The following is an 18,841-nucleotide window of genomic DNA, read 5'->3' on the forward strand; positions in this document are numbered from 1 at the left end:
GCCCAGAGGATGGGCTGAAGAGGAGCCCAAACAACAAGGAAGAACCTTTTGTTTATGTGAACTTTTGTTGCCCCAGAAAGCAATTGAACTCTGAGAGTGACTTAGCCAGAGAGCTGAGACACAGAAAACCCAGGTGAGGGGGAACTGAGGCAGGGAACATCCCTAGTGCCATGCTTTGCCAGCAAGGGATGCTACAGGGCAGCTATGTCTGTGACACTAGCTCCTTAGCTCAAGCTGTAGAGACTCTTTCTTTTTTTAGGCTCTGGAGGTCCCTGAGTTAACCTCTGATGGCAGCCCTGGCACATTTTTCAATTTAATATCTGCTGTTTAGTGAATTAGAAACATATGGCCTTGTTCTCATCTCAAGGGTGCATCTCCCGTTGATATCTGTACTCATGTAAACGTCTGATCTTGTGAGGAGCTTTGCTGTGCAAAATTTGCTCACAAAGGTTAGTAGGAATAGAGTCCAGGTAAAGAACTTCTCTCTCTAGATTTGACTCTGTTGTCTTCTGTGTTTGGAAAGGGCAGGGATCAGTGAAAAATAATAATGATTCAGTTCTGACAGGAAGGTCTATGCAGGCACTGCCAGTACCGCTAATTCAAAATTAACTGTGTTGGAGAGAAATAGAGGAAAGAGCTAAAGTTTTGAAAGCAAAATGTAGCTGATGTGGGAATGCAGAGGTTTATATACTCTAGAGATGGTTGGAAAACTTCTAATGAAAAATATTTTCAGTGAAAAACAAAGAATTTGGAAGCATTTTCATGCCCCAAAAGAGTGATACCGTTCTTTCTTCTTCCCCTTTTGTATTTTTTCCTCTTTTCCAGCTTCAGTTTGATGTTTTTGGTTTTTCCTGTCATGCCCACTGTCTCTCAGCACCAGAATTCGTTTTGTTGGAGGCAGTACTTCCCATCTCAGGCAGAAGGATGTTTCTACTGAAATGGATGTTCTCCACTTTTCATTTTACCTATGACTACCTCTTTTCCATCTTCTCTACCTCCTTCCCTTTCTTTCTATTGTTGTTCCTCACCTGTGTTAACCCTAGTTGTCTCTCTTCCCATCATCTTCTATGTCCCTCCTTCTGAACTGCTGCTTCTTTGCTTTTGCCCATTTCATCAAGGCACATCTGGCACACAGCACTGAAGTAGCTAGGCTGCAGCTGACAAAAGCAATACCAGAAAACCACCCCCTCCCTTATTGACTTAAAAGCTCATTCAGCCACAAGAGGTATTCTGTACCAGTGCACGGCAGCAAGCCCTCTTTTGCAGAGGATTTTTTAGAGACAGTCCCAATTTTTGGTTTTTTTCTTATATGGGATTCTATTACCCCTCACCCCCTGTCCCGATTTTTCAAATTTGCTGTCTGGTCACCCTATGCTGTTGTGTCATGTTTGTGAAATATTTTCAAATCTTTGAATGAAAGGCAGGTAAGTGCAAAGAATCAGTAATTAAGAAGATACACCTTTGGGAACTGGGTTTTAAAAATAGCAGAAAAGATATAGTGATGCATTAGCAAAACTCAGTGCTTCTCAGTTTAGGGGTGAATACTCCTAATACACAAGGCTTTTTGGCCTACTGTGACTGCACAGTCATCAGTATTCACAAATGATCTGAGTTCATTAATTAGAAAACTGTGAACTACCAAGAGAAGTATTTCTGCATTTCTCCCATAATGAAAACAAGTTTTGGTTTTGTAGGATGTTCTGAAATGCTAGATGTTCTCCACATTCATTACCGTGCTTCTCGTCATGCTGTGTTTCTAATAACTTTTGCCCTGATCTTTATGAATTTGTATGTTGTGCAGGCAATAGAGAACAGAGGTCTGGAGCAAATATGCACCAATGCACCATAATAGAAATAGGGTTTCTGAAATGAAAAAGTAATTGGGATTCTTGTATGCTAAAAAGAATTGTGCAATCCAACCATATACCACCTCCCCCTCGTTTAAAGAAGAGTCTGTTTCTTTGGCATAGTACTTATTTACCTTGTCACACCTATTATAATTATCTTTAGTTGAATGCTTCTCTCTTTAACTAGAAATGTTTGGTTCCTATAAGAAAAGTATTGCAGGTAATAACTGTCACACCTTCCGTTGCATTGCAGTTCTGAGATTCCTTCAAATTATTCCAAGCTTTGAGCCACTTTCCCACAAGACCTCATATTTAGCTTATCGAGCTGTCAGCTCCCATCTTTGCTCTGCCGATGATAGCAGCCTTGATTACCTGTTTGTCCACTTCCCCCTCAAAGACCTTTGTACTTTCTCTTTTGCCAGTGTCTTCTATACATTGGGGAAATTTCCAGTCAGACTCAGTAATGTCATTTCCTTGTCCTTCAAACCCTCCTTCAAAGTCACCTCTTCTATAACTGGACTCTAATAATGACAGAGCAGGTGGTGGGTTGCAATTACTGCCCCCAACTGGCTAAGAATTGAGCACATCTGAGCAAGACAGATGGCCATCCAGCCTCCTTTTAAAAACCTCCAGTGAAGAAGCTTCCACAACCTCCTGAGGCATTGTCCTACTGTTAGGAAGCTTTTCTTGAGATTTAATCTTATATGCTGTAGTTTGAACCCATTGTCCTGCCCTCTGTGATGAGACAACAATTTTTTTCCACATTTTTTATGGCAGCCTTTCAAGTATCTGAAGACCTCTGTCACGTTCCCTTTCAATCTCCTCTTTCCCAATCTAAACATACCCAGTTCCTTCAGCCTTTGTTCGTATGGCTTGCATTCCATCCCTTTGATCATCTTTGTCACTTGCCTCTGTATCCTTTCCAGTTTCTCTACATGCTTTCTATATATTAGTGACCTATCTGAGGCGTAACCAGCTCTAAGTAGAGTGGTACTATCACTTCCTGTGACTTACATGCTATGACTCTGTTAAACCTAAAATTGAATATATATATATTTTGCAACAGCATCAGATTGCTGACACATGTTGAAGAAGTGATCCACCACAACTACACAGATCCTTGTCAGCAGTTTCCCCCACCCCTATTCTGTATTTGTGCATTTGGTTTTTCTTCCCTAAGTGTAGCACCTTACATTTGTCTTTGCTGAATTTCATTTTGTTGTCTATAGCCTAGTTCTCCAATTTATCAAGATCTTTCTGAATTTTAGCTCTGTTCTTCAAAGTATTGGCAACCCCTCACCCCAGCTTTGTGTCATCTGTAAATATGATCAGTATGCTCTCTATATCTATATCCAGATCATTAATAAAGATGTTAAACAACACCGGATCCAAAACAGATCTCTGTGGAACCCCACTTGAGACCTCTCTCTAATCCAACATCATTCCGTTAATAATTATTCTTTGTTTGCAGTTGTTTAACCAATTATGTTTTCACTTAATGGTAGTTCTGTGTAGCCTACATTTCTCCAGTTTAGATATCAGAATGTCATGTGGGACTATCAAAAGCCTTACTCAAATCCAAGTGTATTATGTCCACAGCATTCCCCCTATTCACCAAATCAGTTACCCTGTCAAAGAAAGAAATCAAGCTGGTTTGGCATGATTTGTTTTTGGTAAATTCTTGTTGGCTGCTAGTGATTACCCCTTCATCCTCCAGGTATTCACAAACTGAATGTTTTATACATTGCTCCAGGCAGCCAGCCCTGCTGATTTGAATTCATTCAAATTGGTCTGATGTATTCTTTACTTATCCTGATCTGCATCCCTTCCCCTTTATTGTCTATGGTAATTTTGCTAGTCGTCCGGTCGCATGTTATTTTGTGTGAGAAGACTGAAGCAAAGTAGGCATTGAGCAGCTCTGTACTCATATCGTTTTCCATTACCTGCTCGCCTTCTCCATTGAGCAGCAGACCCAGCCATCTCTTATCTTTCTTTTTTGTCTGACATATTTGAAGAACCCCTTCTTGTTATCTCTAACTTTCCTTGCCAGCTGTGACTTTCCTGATTTTTCTCCCTAAACGCTCTTGCTATTCTCATGTATATTTCCTTGGTGACATGGTCCTCATTTCATTTCCTGTATGTATCCCTTTTCCTTTTTAGATAGCTAAAAAGCAGCTTGTGCAGCCACATTGACCTCCTGTGGCTCTTACCTTTCCTCTGTGTTGCAATAACTTGATGATGAGCTTCTAGTGTTACATCTTTTAAAAACTGCCAGCCCCCTTTGACTCCTTTTCTTTCTAATTAGTCTTTCCACGGGACCTTGCTTACTAGTTCTCTGAGTTGGTTGAAATTTGACTTTCTGAAGTTCAGTGTCCCTGTTTTACTGTTCTCATCTCTTTCTTTCCATAGGATCTTGAATTCTATCCCATCACAATCTCTTCCTCCCAAGTTCCCGACCACCTTCATGTTTGCAACTAATTCAACACTGTTGGTCAAAACCAAATCCAAAATGTAGACACCCCCCCACAGTTGTTTCCTCAACTTTCAGGATCAGAAAGATGTCCCCTACACATGCTAAGAATTTGCAGCATGTATTAGGTTTTGCTGCGATAGTCTTCCAACAGATAGGGAAGTTAAAATCCGCCATTAATGCTAGATCATGTGCATTAGCTAATCTTGTTACCTGCTTGTAGGATGACTCATCCACTTCCTCTTCTTGATTTGGTGGTCTGTTATAGACCCCGACCATAACATCGCACTGTTCTTTCCCCTTGTTATACTCACACAGAGACTCAACACTTCCCCTTGGAGCTCAGAGCAAGTGTATACGTTCTTGATGTACAATGCAACACTGCCTCCTTTCCCCACCCATACCTATCCTTTCAGAGCAAGCTATGTTCCTCTTTGCTGGTACTCCAATCATGGGAGTTGTCCCACCACTTCTCTGTGATGTCAATTAAGTTACAATTTTCTTCATATAACATGTCTTCCTGTTCTTGTCCATCCTCTTTGACCCATTTGTTTGTCTCATCCACCTGTTATGTCTTGTCTTTTAGAGTGTAAGATCTTTGGAGCAAGGCGTGCCATTTACTGTGTGTTGATGCAGTACTCAGCACATGAGACCCCCAACTTGGTTGGTGGCTTTGTGCTACCAGAATATAGATATTAGCAATATATGAGGTTCGTCCTGTAGCTAAATTCTGAGCAATTAACAATTATATTTTAAATTGACCAGTAAGATATGAGGCCAAAGTGTTTCTGATCAGTGATTTTCAACAAAACTATTTAGAGCTTTTCAGTGTATGGGAAAAGGGGTGACATTAAAAAAAAAGATATAAGCTAATGAGAAGGAAAAAAGAAGAGCGAGAATTTGAAGATGTTAGTTACCATGATTATGGCTGAAGCTGCATGAGTTTTGAAATCAAAGATTGAATGATCACTGCAATTACTTCAGTCACGGAGCAGGCAGAGGTCATTGTGAAACCTTTTAATCATAATGCCATGAAGAGCTGGGGGCAGATGTTCATCAGTAATATCAAAAGGGTTTTTCCTGTCCCTGAGCGACAATCAACCAACTCGCCCCTCGCTCCGTTCTTAGATACAATAGTCTTGGTGACTGACTGAAAAATCCTGTTGCATCTCTAATCTTTTGTGTCTGCCTTTTTGGGGTTTGTTTTATTGCTGTAGCTCTGTTTAATCAGTACAGTCCTCAGATTTCCTGCTGCAGAACTGTAGGGGACTGCGGAAGACTGTGTCACGGCCTAGCTAGGGTGTCTCCGCTTTCTCGGCGGCCTCGTGAAAAGCCCCTGCTTGCTAAGTGGCCGGTCATTGTAGGACACAGCATGCCAGTTATAACTTGCTTTTAACTGGTTGAAACCAGTTTGTATGGCCTTAGGCCAAAGGGCGGACATAGCCTGTGGGAAGTCCTTTCTTGCATATGTATGAGTTGCTTTGTATTGTGTATATATAGCTGTATGCTCCCGGTCCCGCCTTTGGACTCCGACCCAGGCCGAGCTGAGCTTCGGTGCTGGGTTCCCCGCCTAAGTGACAGCAACGCCCAGGGTCCCCGTTGCGGATGTGTCACTTTACCTTCATTAAAGCCAAATAACTCACTGTGTGTGTGGGCCTCGTCCTTGCAGAGCACTCAGGCACGTAACAAGAACAAATGTTAAGTGTCCCCTCGTACTCATTTGTACAGTCTGCAAGGTGCTGAGCCCTCTAGCTCTGATCCAGTAAATAACTGAGGCATATGCTTAATGTTAGGCATGTACCCAAGCACTTTGCTGGATTGGGGCCAAAGTGCCCAACACCCTGCAGGATTGAATCATAAATGCATTAATAGTACAAATATTAGGCAAAGAGCGAGCTGTGAACTTTAACAAACTGAAGCCTCCAAGGAAACATTTTCCTCCATCCCACAAGAAACCTCCAACTCATGGTTTCCCTTCATTCATTCCTCCCACAACATCCCTGGTATCACCTCTAGAGGAGCACCCAGATAATGTGTGGCTGTGGACCCACTCCTACTATTGGTGGGGACACTGCTAGCCATTGCTCTCATCTTTGATCTCTGTGGGAAAGGATAACCTTGAAAATTGCCTCCCTTTCAATCCAAGGTCTCTTCTGAGATGACAAGAGGCCTGATTCCCTGTACCAGGCTTCTGTTGTATCCAGTTCTTTGCTCAGTTGAGGGTCAGTAGCTCATATGGCTGAGAGAGTTAGCAAGGGAAGTTTCAGGGTTTCTTTAACAATGATAAAAGCAGCAAAGAGTCCTATGGCACCTTATAGACTAACAGACGTATTGGAGCATGAGCTTTTATGGGTGAATACCCACTTCGTCGGTGGGTGCATCTGACGAAGTGGGTATTCACCCACAAAAGCTCATGCTCCAATACGTCTGTTAGTCTATAAGGTGCCACAGGACTCTGCTGCTTTTACAGATCCAGACTAACACGGTTACCCCTCTGATACTTTTAACAGCTATATATACTACAAAGTGAAACCCCAGAGTTCCTAGCATGCAGTTACTTTGAAACCCCTTAGGTCTTCTGATGCACTTTGCTAAACATTATGGGATGCCTTGTGGACATCATGCACTGCTAGCCATAGCAAAGGAGGAATCAGAATACTTCCTGTACTCCCAGAAGAACCCTGGGATTCCTAGTGTGCTCAGCAGTGGATTAACATATGGGCCCAGGCCAATTTGGGGACCCTCACAGGAGTGCCAGAACCTGTGTAGAAGTGGGGGCACTACTGGCACCAGAACTATGGCCTCACCCCCTGCTCCTCCTGTTCCCCCTGAGGTCCCGCCTCCTGGCCAGGCCAGAAGTCAGAGCCACCGAGAGAACCTGGGCTGCTGTGGGGAGCTCTGGACCTTCCACCTGCCCTGGGTGAGGGGCTGAGATGCCTGAGAGCAATCCCCAGCTAGTATTCCCACTCTTGGGGCATGCTGCCAGGGCAGGTGGAGGCTCCCTGGACAGCTCTTATTACGGCCTGGCTCCAGCTTCTGGCCTGGTTGAGAGTGGGTCTTTGTGGGGGAATAAGATGAACTGGGGTGGGCCCCATGTAAGGGTGGCTAAGGTCCACCTCAACCTCCCCACCAGGAAGAGGCTGGTGCCACTAGCAGGGGCTGTGCTTTATGGCAGGAGAGCTGTAGTAAGAAAGAGTCTTAGGGCTTGTTGAGTGGAAAGGAAATTGGCAGTTTACCCTACTGGGAAAACTTCTCTTCAAGTGCACGGACTATAATGAACCTTGAACCCAGGCTCCGTGTGAGTTGGGTCTTTCCCTGCAAATGTTTTGTGCATCTCTTTGCTTTGACAAGCTTCTGAAATGAATTCAGTAAGCAAGACATTGAAATCATTAAAATGAACAGACATCATTAAAATCAGACATTTGAAAATGGTTCCAGTTTGACTCATAGAAACATGGCTGTAGTTTTCCACAGCAAAAGTGTTTTGAGAACATCAGATTGTGTCGTAGATGCAGGCTATGATCTGCAGTGACATAATTGGGGAAAAAAGGTGAGATTCTGAGTATTATTTGGAAGGAGGTAACCCCAATGGGATTTCAATCTAAGTTCCTCAGCTTAGACCTGTGAAAGTTATTAAGTTTCATGTGCAATCAAATATAGGACCTTCTTGCTAGGGCTTTTTCTTATGGTTTCATGTTTGAACAGTGACAAATGAAAAATAAAGCTATATAGGAAGAAACTATTTTGTATGAAGGCACCACTGTGCATACCTTGAAAATAAGTTTTCCTTTTTCTTATGACTTTGTTTCCTCTGTAGTAGCTCCTGAATGTGTCATCTGTATAATTACAGGATTTATGTTGGATGTATTGTGTAGCAGGAAGGTGCCATAATTATATGCACCTGAAGCTTTTTTGTAGAAATAAATTATTGGCTGCACTCATAATGGTGTACATAATGACTGTCAAAGGTGTCCCAAGTCATTAGGTTAATGAATATAGGTCAGCAAGACTTTTGAAGGACAATAATTAATGCCTCTCATTAGAGCTGTTGATATGGTTTCAATAAAGATTTGTGCCATTGCACTGGGGTTTGGAAATTGTGACAGCAAGCTACCCTGGAAAACTGCAGCAATGGAAGAGAAATGTAAAATCAAGTTTGCTAGGGAAAGCATTTGAATTTTCCTGTTTGGAATTTGTTTGAAGAAACAACTGTTGACTTCTTCATTGTTGCTTTGCGTTTTTTAATTCATCATCCTATGTAATTATCCTTTTAAACAAATTAAAAATAAATGTTTGAGTGGAATCATTGCTTGGGAAAAGTGTCAGATATTCTGATAGCTCTGGAGACTGCAGTCTTCTCTCCACAAGTCAGGGTACAGAGGTACATGCTTCCTTATTATGCACAGGTAATAACCCTGACCTGGAGAGACCTATTTTTTTAACACAAAGGGTGGTTCAGTGTCCATGCTCATTCAGCCTTTCTACTGAGAACTGAGTGTGTAACATTGTAATTCTTTGTAAAGTTGTAGGAACTTCAAATAGCAAACCAAAACATTCTGTATTAAAACAGAGTGTGGTCAACCCGGGATAACTTTAGTTATTTCACTAGAGATTATTTAAAAGTGGGATAAAGCGCTGTCCTGTAGGTGTTCAAACTAGTAAGAATACTTTTAAAAATTTTAAGTTGTGTTTTTTTTTCCCCTTGTTCAATCCTCTCAGTACTATGGGCAGTGAAATGTCTTTCTGGAAAACAAATTAATTGCCTGACATGAATTTGTAAAAATGTTGCAACATTTTTACATCTCTTTGTAAAATACCCCCATTAAATGTCAGGTGATAGGGCCTTACTTCAATGGTCTTAAGCATGTTTATAAGTTCAATGATTTAAGTAGTATTTAATGATGTGCTTAAATGTAAACATTGGGTTTGTTTAACCACGGCCTCAATGCTGAAAATTCGTAAGTGAAATTGTGAAAAAGTCAAATTCCAGATTAGTTACGTTAGCATGGTAGCATATTGTTTTCAGTATTTCCCATCCTGTTCCTTATGTATTCTAACATTTTGTTGGCTGCACGTTGAATATATATCTTTACTGAGTGGTCTACATGATGCCCAACTCAATGTGTGTCCGCATATGTGCACAAAATTACCTTCTGCTCAAGATGGCAGCTGGGATTTCAAATGTGTCATTCAAGCCTGTTGTCATGGTCGGGTTGTCGGCAGCCAGACCTAGTGCTGAAAGCAAGAGTCCAGTTATGAGACAGGAGTCAAGAGTCAGGTGGATCAGGATACCAGGAGGTCAAAAGCAGGAGACAAACTGAAGGTTAGGAACCATGGTTCAGGAACTAGAGTCAGGCCAGGTCAGGATACCAGAGTGTCAGAGGCAGGAGACAAACTGGAGGTTAGGAACCACAAGTCAGATGTCTGGAGTCAGACTGGGTTGAGATGCCAGGAAATCAACTCAGGGAAGCAGGAGCAGTGAGCAGGAAGCACGAGGTGTGACTTTTCCCATGACCCTTATAGTCCTGGGTTCAGGAGCTGTGGGTCATGACCCCTGTAATTGGTGGAAATATTGTTTATTCTTAGTTCCTGAAAACAATGACTTCCTTTTCCATCTAGTTGCAAGTTTACAGCAACAAAACAGCCTTTAACATAAACTGGAAGGAGTGGGCCTACAGTTGACTCCCACATTCACAGTTCCCAGCCACTCCAGAAGGGGGCTTCTAGCACCACAGTTTAAAAAAAAAAAGCTAGCTAACAGCTGCATTTCAGAGGGTGGGAATGTTTTTACATAGGTTTTGTTCTGAGAATAATTTTGATTGCATTTGAGAGACTGCCTCATATTGCATTTTTTTGTTTGAGTTAAGTAATATACTGTATTTCAGTATAATGTGTAATCCTATATAACTACCACTGGAAGTTTAACCCTTAACGGGTTTTCCATCAGCTATGAATATTACAGATTTTCGTGAATCTGCTCTGCTGAAGTTAGAGCTAGGAGGACCTTTTGCAGCAGATGTGGTTGATCGGCGGGCAGAGGAATACATAGTAGTGCAAATTGGGCAGATAGAAGACCCTGGATCTAGAAGGAGACGTCAGCCCCAGGTTATAGTTTTCACATATCATTGTCTTTGGAAATTTTGTGTCACGTCTTTTTTTGAGATTCCTTTCTTTTACTGATACTGGGTTATCTCCGTCAACATTACATGGATTTTCGTTTTTGTTGTGAAATGAACATTGATGTTGGCATTAGCTATGTTGTTAGTAAATAGTAAAATTACATTTTATCTTGACCTTACAACATTGCATTTAACCCCTTTTTGGAATTTAATGAGCTCTGGGGACAATTTCCTCTGACCTGATACTTAACATACAAGTGCTTATGTTTAAAAAGAAATCAAATTAGTGAAATTTGGCTAGAGGATTTGGGGGGAAAGAGGCACACAAAGAAACAGACTAAAGGTGCTTTTTTTTGCACTTATGCAAACAGATTTCATAAAAAATGAGATAATTAACTGAAGGGAGAGGCAAATCAGAGTACTATAAAGTATGTTAATCTGTCTGCATGTGTAATATATGAAAATAAAAAGAAGCAATGTAGTTTAAAAAATAACCATGACCACAGACATCTTTTTTTTGGCGATTCTGTGATATGGTTGGCCTGTGATTTGTTGTTGTACCGCACCTTAATCATCAGCGTTGTAAGTACATACAAACTCATGGTTACTATGTGTAAGTTAATAAAAGCAGGTCCATTACCTCATCAAGTAACGTTATTGGGCACAATGTTGTCGAGGTAATTATACTGTTAAACCAGCCTTTCTTATTGATGGGAGGGATGATATAATTTGTGCAAACTGTAACAATCCCCAAGAGATCTGTCTGCTAGCTTGGAATAGTCAGAGTGCAGTTTGCTTCAGTTGCCCACCTCTTGCTGGACACTTCCCAGGACACTGGGGTGGGGGCAGGTAGCTAAAAATTATCCATGTTGACTTTATGCCACCAGGGGTTCCTTTTGCAAAGGTATCCCCAGCTGGGTGTTTAAGACTGCTTTTTCTCTTCTTTGTGCTGCTACTCTGAGACAAGGGGACAGAGCAGGAATGAGGAATCTGGGCTACGATTTTTAACTGAACTTTGTCTCTTTAAATCCCTTTTGGCTCCAAAGAGAGAGAATCTCTGCACCCATATTTGAAATACACACTCCAGTATGCATTCAGATAACTTGCCCACATACCAGCGTGCAGCAATATATAATGTTGCAGAAGTTGTTTTTCCTGAGTTCTTTATAGTCATTGCTCCATGTAAAGGACCAAATTCTGGCTGCAGTTTCCATTGGTCAATCATCTCCATACATCTTGGGTGTATACCAGAATTTAGACCCAACTATGTAGACACCAAAATAAAAATGTATAGAAAAATTGAACAGAGCCATGCACCACTTTACTGATCTTTAATTACTGGTGTTGTTAAACTGAATCTCTTGCAGGTCTTATACAACTGGAGTCTACCTTTAAACTCAAGACGAAATGAGCAAGTTATCACAACTAGAATCTTTGAGATACTTAACAGGTTGGCAGAAACCAACTGTAATAAAAGTTTGTATAAACTAATTACTTGAATGCTATGAAAATATATTTTCTTTTCGTTAAACAAAACTACTAAATCCCATCATTTTGTAATTCTTCAGACTGTCAGTAAAACATAAAATTTCCTAGTTTTTTAAAAGTAATTACAATATGGTCATCCTATCCACTTCCTGGACTTAAGTTACATTCCAAGATATGACATTTACAATCTGGTATTCAAGTATCATAAAAGTTGCTTTACATTTTTTATTTTATCTATTGAAACAATTTTACAGTATTTTTTAAAAAATACGACAGTTGTTATTTCATTCTGTAAGGAAGCAGAACTTTTCTTTTTTTTCCTACAGTAATGCAATCTTCATAAACATTCAAGCTTTCCTACAGGAGTCTGCAATTGTTCCTCTCTCCATGAAGCATCAGTATCTTCATGCAAATATAGAGACACAAGTAACAATTGCATCAGTCATCTTAGCAGGCGTTTATGTGCTTATCATATTGGAGGTAAGTCAATGTATGCACTTTGTATGTCTGTGTATCATTTTTGGCAATTAATATGCTTTCTGAAATTGAATCTGAAACCTTCCAGTACTATCAGACACTGCTTAGGGCACAAACAAGACTCCAAATATGTTGGAGGAAATTGGAATGAATGGCAACGGATCCTAGAAGGTTATTACTAACTGCCTCCATAGTATTTGAGTAGTTCTTGGTTATTTTTTTCTATAGGAATCTTGTGGTATTTCCATTATATTTTATAACTTGGCTGTGAAACAAAGTCAGCCTGGGTTGAAATTTGATGGATAAGATCTCAAGCCAAAAGCAAATAACTCACACAAGTTAAAAAGTCATTTTGGTCATTCCCTTCTCTAAGACACCTCAGAACAAAGTAGAAATCTTTTACACATGTAAAACAGTAAAGTAAACATCACTTTTATTTTTAAAACAATGATAATTAGAAATACCTACAATGCATCCTTTAGGGAGGAAGGAGAGGATTTGAGTTAATATGAGGGAAATCAAGGAATGAAGAACTTCAAATATTTATTCCAAGGCTACTAGATATCCAGTTTAACTCAAATATCTTGTATCATGACTCAAGATGGTAGACATATGAGAAATGGTAAGGATTTATGTTTTGCCATTCAACGTCTTTCTTGGATTGTGAATAACAACATGACTATCCTGCAGCTAAAATATGACAAGTAGGAAATAATTCCTTCTACATTTACACCACTTTTATACTGGTGGAAGTCCATGGACTTCAACTGAATTGCATTTGATTTTCACTGGTGCAGGTGAGAGGACAATCACGTCTATGAAGAGTCTCATAATGGTAATGTCTGGTTTGCTGAGTATTCTGCCCTATCCATCTTCATGATCTTTTTCATATTGTTACCCATTAACATGCTAAATAAGATAAGGAATGCCTTTCCTCCAGTCCAATTTCAGTAACAGAGACAGATGCCGCGTGACAGAGGGTTAAAAGTTAAGATTATTCACTTCAGGAGTGGAGATTTATTTATGAGGCTGAAACTGGCTCTATGTACTTTATAGAGGTGTTATCTCAATACACTAAATGTGAAGGGGAATGATATATTGGATTTTGATTTAAAAGCCTCTATATATGCAGCACATCATTGAAATAACCTTAATACATTTTAATGCTCCTTTTATTGTTCTAAATTTATGCAGTCCTTAGCAATTGCAAAAACATCAGGTTTGGAATGTGTGTATGACTGGGCTTTTTGTGTGCAGATGTTTGCAAGTTAGAGGCTACTTGTGAAGGATTCACAAGTCATAACAGCCAACAAAACTTTCAGGGACTGAGACTGCAGACACAACTAGACCATAAAGCCTGGAAATGCATGCATGTTCCTACTGTTTCTAAGAGAAATGTTTAAAATAACTGTAGCTGGGTTTTTTTGCTAAAATATTAAGGGACAAACTCTACCCTCAGATGTTTGCTTCAGTGGAACTACTTCTGCAGATTCAATCATAGAAACAGCAATAAAAAACTGGAAAAATTATTTTTGTCATATTCCCATTGTAACTATTTTTTATTCTATATCTGAATTTTCAAAATGGTAAAGTCTTTCATTGTATCAGCAGTTAGCTGCCTTCAAAATGATATTTGTTCCATTGGCAAATGTGAAAAACAGAGAAACTTTTAAATGACAGAAATCAAAGGGGACAGTAGTCAACATTCTAACAGAATATGATGATTGTCTGGTCTCCCTACGAATCACTTGCAGAATGTGAGTGACGGAATTGATAGACAATGACTTACCTTACATGCGGTGTTTAAAACTGTGGCTTTTAGAGTAGTGATTTCTCAATTCTTAGTGCTCTATTATTCTGTTCTCACTGTCAGAGAAATCAATTCCCAGTGTCACAGAGATCATCTTTCACTACTTTCCATTTTCTACATTGCTGCTGCTTTTCATTTTTCTGTCTTTTACACTTTCCCTTTCTTTTACTCATTTCCATTTAGAAATTTACTGTTCTCTGAGCTTCATTTAATTCACTTTTATAGCCTACTGTTTTGGTTTACTGTGAACTTGTAAAATATTTATCTTTTGAATTTGCCTATAAAAAAAAAAGCAAGGTGACTTCTTTAGGAAAAAATGGCGTAAGAGAGTTAATTACTTTTGTTCAAAGACTATGTAGCATATTGCATCTGACCAATAACATTTAACTTGAACAGGAAAAGCCAGGTTAGGAAAGAAGCAGCTATGCAAGGATTAGCCATTTAAATGGTTACGTTAATTTATTCCCAGATCTGGGTGCTCTGAACTGGGGAGGGAGGCCAATGCAGCCCAGTTTTTGACATGGATGAAAGTTTGGATAAAGATTCAAATTTCAGAAACTTGTCTAAAACTCGGAACCATCCCTTCTTGGTGTCCTCTTGAGTTGTTTGCCTGAACACAAGGCCATCTTCCTCACCAAGCAAGAGTTTTTTCCTGCTTGTCATGTTCTGTAATGAATCTTCTATGGAAAACTCACATTCCCTAGAATCCACTCCCACTCTGATGTCCCTTTCTTAGAATCAGTGAATCGTAGTGTTAGAAGGGACCACAAGGTTTATCTATTTTAATCCTTTGACAAGATGCAGGATTTGTTGTGTCTAAACCATCCAAGACAGATGGCTATCTAGTCTCCTTTTGAAAACCTCCAATGAAGGAGCTTCCATGACTTCTCTAGGCAGTCTGTTCCATAGTCCTACTGTTGTTACAGTAAGGAAGTATTTCCAGAGTTTTAATCTAAATCTGCTACACTGTAGTTTAAACCCTCATTTCCTGTTGTCCTACCTTCTGTGACAAGAGAGAACAACTTTTCTCCATCTTTTTTATGTCAGCCTTTCAAGTATTTGAAGACTGCTATCATGAACCCCCTTAATTTCTTCTTGTTCAAACTAAACATACCCAGTCCATTAAGCCTTTGTTCGTATGACTTGCATTCCATCCCTTTGATCATCTTTGTCACTTGTCTCTGGATCCTTTCCAGTTTCTCTACATCCTTTCTATACAGCTGTAGCCAATATTGAACAAAGTACTCCAGATGAGTCCTAACTAGAGCCAAGTAGAGTGGTACTATCACTTCCCATGATCTGCACGCTATGCCTTTGTTAATGCAACCTAAAATTGAATTTTTTTTGCAAAAGCATCACATTGCCTGTTCTGGTGATCTACCACAACTCCCAGATCTTTTTCAGCAGTGCTGCTGCCAAGCATTTATCTCCCATTCTGTATTTTTGCACTTGTTTTTTCTTCCCTAAGTTTATCATCTTACATTTATCTTTATCATCTTCCCAACTTCTGCTACCAGCAGCGTCTCATTAACTATGGTAGGACTTCAGTGGCTTCACCCTTGTGCACTGGTCTGTGCTGCAGTCATTCTCTTGGACTTCTCTGGAACTTGGATTTCAGTGACTCCCATTTCTGAAACCTCTGTGGTGGAGATGCAAAAGGCTCGGTGCTGTAGTCAGTATCTTGGATTTTCCTGGAAATGGGATTTCAGTGAAAAAGGCTCGGTCCAGGGAATGGGCAAAAGTTTAGTCTGGTTCTTATTTTGCCTAAGCCAATTTGTCCATCCCTCGCCATTTTGATTGTGGAGATAATTTTATAGTGTGAAACTAATGGTGTTCTGATGAAGTAAAATATTCAGAATTAACAATTTAAGTGAATTGTAAATCCTCCTCCCAAACCATATTCTTGTGAATTTCACACTAGGGACCAAATTCTTTTCTATTACAGCATAGTAAAAGTTACTTTGGATTTACACAGGTTGTCCTCCAAGTAGAAGTTGTATCTAGTATTGATACTGCACTGCGGTAGAAATCATGCTGTTTGTTAGATCTACTTTCCATCAGGCAAGACATTGTCATTGTATCTATTTGTAGTCACCTTCTTGAAGACATTTTAAGCATTTTTTTAAAAATTGCAATAAAAGTAAAGATAAATTAATTGGTCAAATCTTACATGCGCAAAAAACACTCTCCAACCCCCGCAACCAACACCCACCTCCACAATATCCCACTCAAACTAGTCTCCTGTAAAAGGAAAATCACCTTCACAAACATTTTGCTTTTATTGGACTCTGCTATATTACCACATACACTCAATGTTATTCTAGCATATAACCTTTTTGTCCCCTTATGAGTTGGCATTCTGCAACGCTGTGCTTAAACCTATTTTATTTCTGTGGCCATCTCACCTTCATTTTCTGTTTGAAGTTTCCTTTATTCATGTGACCATTCTTTCCTTCAATAACTTTACACTGATTTTTTTAAAGTTGATTTTTCCTCAAATATTGATCCATTACCTCTGTGTGTTTGGAGTTTCTGTTGCTTTTATTTTATTGAAATAGCTCCTGTTTTAATTTCTTCCTGTCTTGGTTTTTCATTTGAAAAACACACTTTACCATGTTACATTTTATATTTTGAACCTTAGCATTCATTTCTACTCTGTGTGTGTGTGTGTGATCTCCACACTTCTTATGATGTGTGGAATTAAAGTAAAAGATATATCATGATGTAGAATTGTTGACAAGTATAGAGTATTTCATTTGGTTGTGAGTCACCTCAACTACACAGGAAATCAAAGCAAATATATGTTTTAAAAGAATAATGTGTATTAGGTTTAACTATATTTTTCTTCTCATATTTGCCCTCTGTGATCCCTTCATGATAAGTGATACAGAAAAGTTGAGACATAAGTGTTTGATGTTGTTGTATGAAGACATCTGTAATGAGATATAGACGTGAAATATTGAATTGACATTGATTTTCAAAGAATCACATTGAGAAAGTAGTTCACTATATAGTTCAATGCACACATTTTTAGAGTTAAGGTTATGTATATATTTCCCCTAAAAACACTTATAGAACATTTAAAAAAATCCTCTGAGTAAAAATACTAAATGCTTTAAACTCAGAAAATTCATGGGTAAGGATTCATTAAAGAAATATGACGAAGTCCTACTTCCAGTTGAAAGAGTCAAGCAGAAAAATTGACGCTAAGTGCAATGAAATCCTGATAACTTTATTACATCTGTTTACTCAGAAGGTGTTTTGGATTTGGATCAATCTCTGTTCTATATCCACTCTTCTTTCAGTTTCCTTTTCAGTTAACCCTTGTATCTATTTCTGTAATTAAAATAATTAATTCTACCACATTAACTCAAATTCAATTTACACTAGAATATTATTTTTAGAGGCAGAGCGTATGCCAGTAAAACTAACGTGTATAGAATCTTATACTGATCCCGTTGTTTCCTTCAACTTTGTCGTGGCAAAACATCTTTTGACTTTTGCCCTTCTGTCTTTATATACTAGTATTTCACAATTTGCTCATATTTTGGTTACCTAATACATGTATATTATGTATTATTTTAATGAAAATGATTTTAGGATTAATTAAGGGGTTTGGATTGATAGAACTAGAAACTGAAGTTCTCTGTTTAGCACAGGCAGCATCAATGCAAACCTTTTCTACATGGCCCCACCAATATAATTCAACACAGACTTACTATCGCTAGGAATCAAAGAAGATAGTAAAGTCTTCATGGCCATTTGCTCTTTGGCTTTTTCTCTGAGACTGCCAAGACGGATACCAGTAGTGATGTTACCTGGAGAGAGAGCTGAGAATTCCAACTTACTTCATGTAGGCCACCAAACAGCCTGCTGGGCTGGATACGAACTGATGATCCAAAGCAGTGGTTCTCAAAGTTGGTCCGCTTCTTGTTCAGGGAAAGCCCCTGGTGAGCCGGGCCCATTTGTTTACCTGCCGCATCCACAGGTTTGCTGATCATGGCTCCCGCTGGCCACGGTTTGCTGCTCCAGGCCAATGGGGGCTGCGGAAAGGGCAATCAGCACATCCCTCGGCACGCGCCGCTTTCCGCAGCCCCCATTGGCCTGGAGTGGCAAACCGTGGTCAGTGGGAGCTGTTATCGGCTGAACCTGCGGACATGGCAGGTAAACAAACTGGCCCAGCCCGCCAGGGGCTTTCCCTGAACAAGCAGTGGACCGCCTTTGAGAACCACTGATCTAGAGCAGTGGTTTTCAACTTGTAGTCCATGGATCCCTGAGGGTCTGCAGACTCTAAGATTTCCAAAGAAGTCTACACCTCCGTTTAAAATTTTTTAGGGTTCTGCAAGTAAAAAAAGGTTGAAAATCAGTGATCTAGAGGAAGAAAACACTACACTCTACTACCTAGTCCTTGGGTACTCAGGATTTATATGAATTAGGCAAATTATATTAATATTAGGCAAATAATTAGTTATAGCTCTGTCATAACTAGATAGGTAAGGGAGCTGTGGGTTGTATTTACATGTATGTGGATTGGTTGGACTGGTTTAATCGGGCTATCTTTTAAATCAGACTGTTTCTTCATATTTTCTTATAAGCAAGAGCCTGTATTGAGTTTCTTAATGCAAGATTA

General features: G+C 39.6%; 1 protein-coding gene across 1 annotated transcript in view; it reads left to right on the plus strand.

The window, feature by feature from the left end:
• The window catches only part of OCA2 (OCA2 melanosomal transmembrane protein), a 313,569-nt gene that overhangs the window by 58,383 nt on the left and 236,345 nt on the right, over positions 1 to 18,841 (plus strand). Inside the window, exons 6-8 of the mRNA XM_032768621.1 lie at positions 10,265 to 10,422; positions 11,804 to 11,886; positions 12,251 to 12,404. Of these exons, the coding sequence (XP_032624512.1) occupies positions 10,265 to 10,422; positions 11,804 to 11,886; positions 12,251 to 12,404 (395 nt within the window). The remainder of the gene's footprint in view (positions 1 to 10,264; positions 10,423 to 11,803; positions 11,887 to 12,250; positions 12,405 to 18,841) is intronic.

Source organism: Chelonoidis abingdonii, chromosome 1 (genome assembly GCF_003597395.2).
Source record: "Chelonoidis abingdonii isolate Lonesome George chromosome 1, CheloAbing_2.0, whole genome shotgun sequence".
In the NCBI taxonomy this organism is placed as follows: domain Eukaryota; kingdom Metazoa; phylum Chordata; order Testudines; family Testudinidae; genus Chelonoidis; species Chelonoidis abingdonii.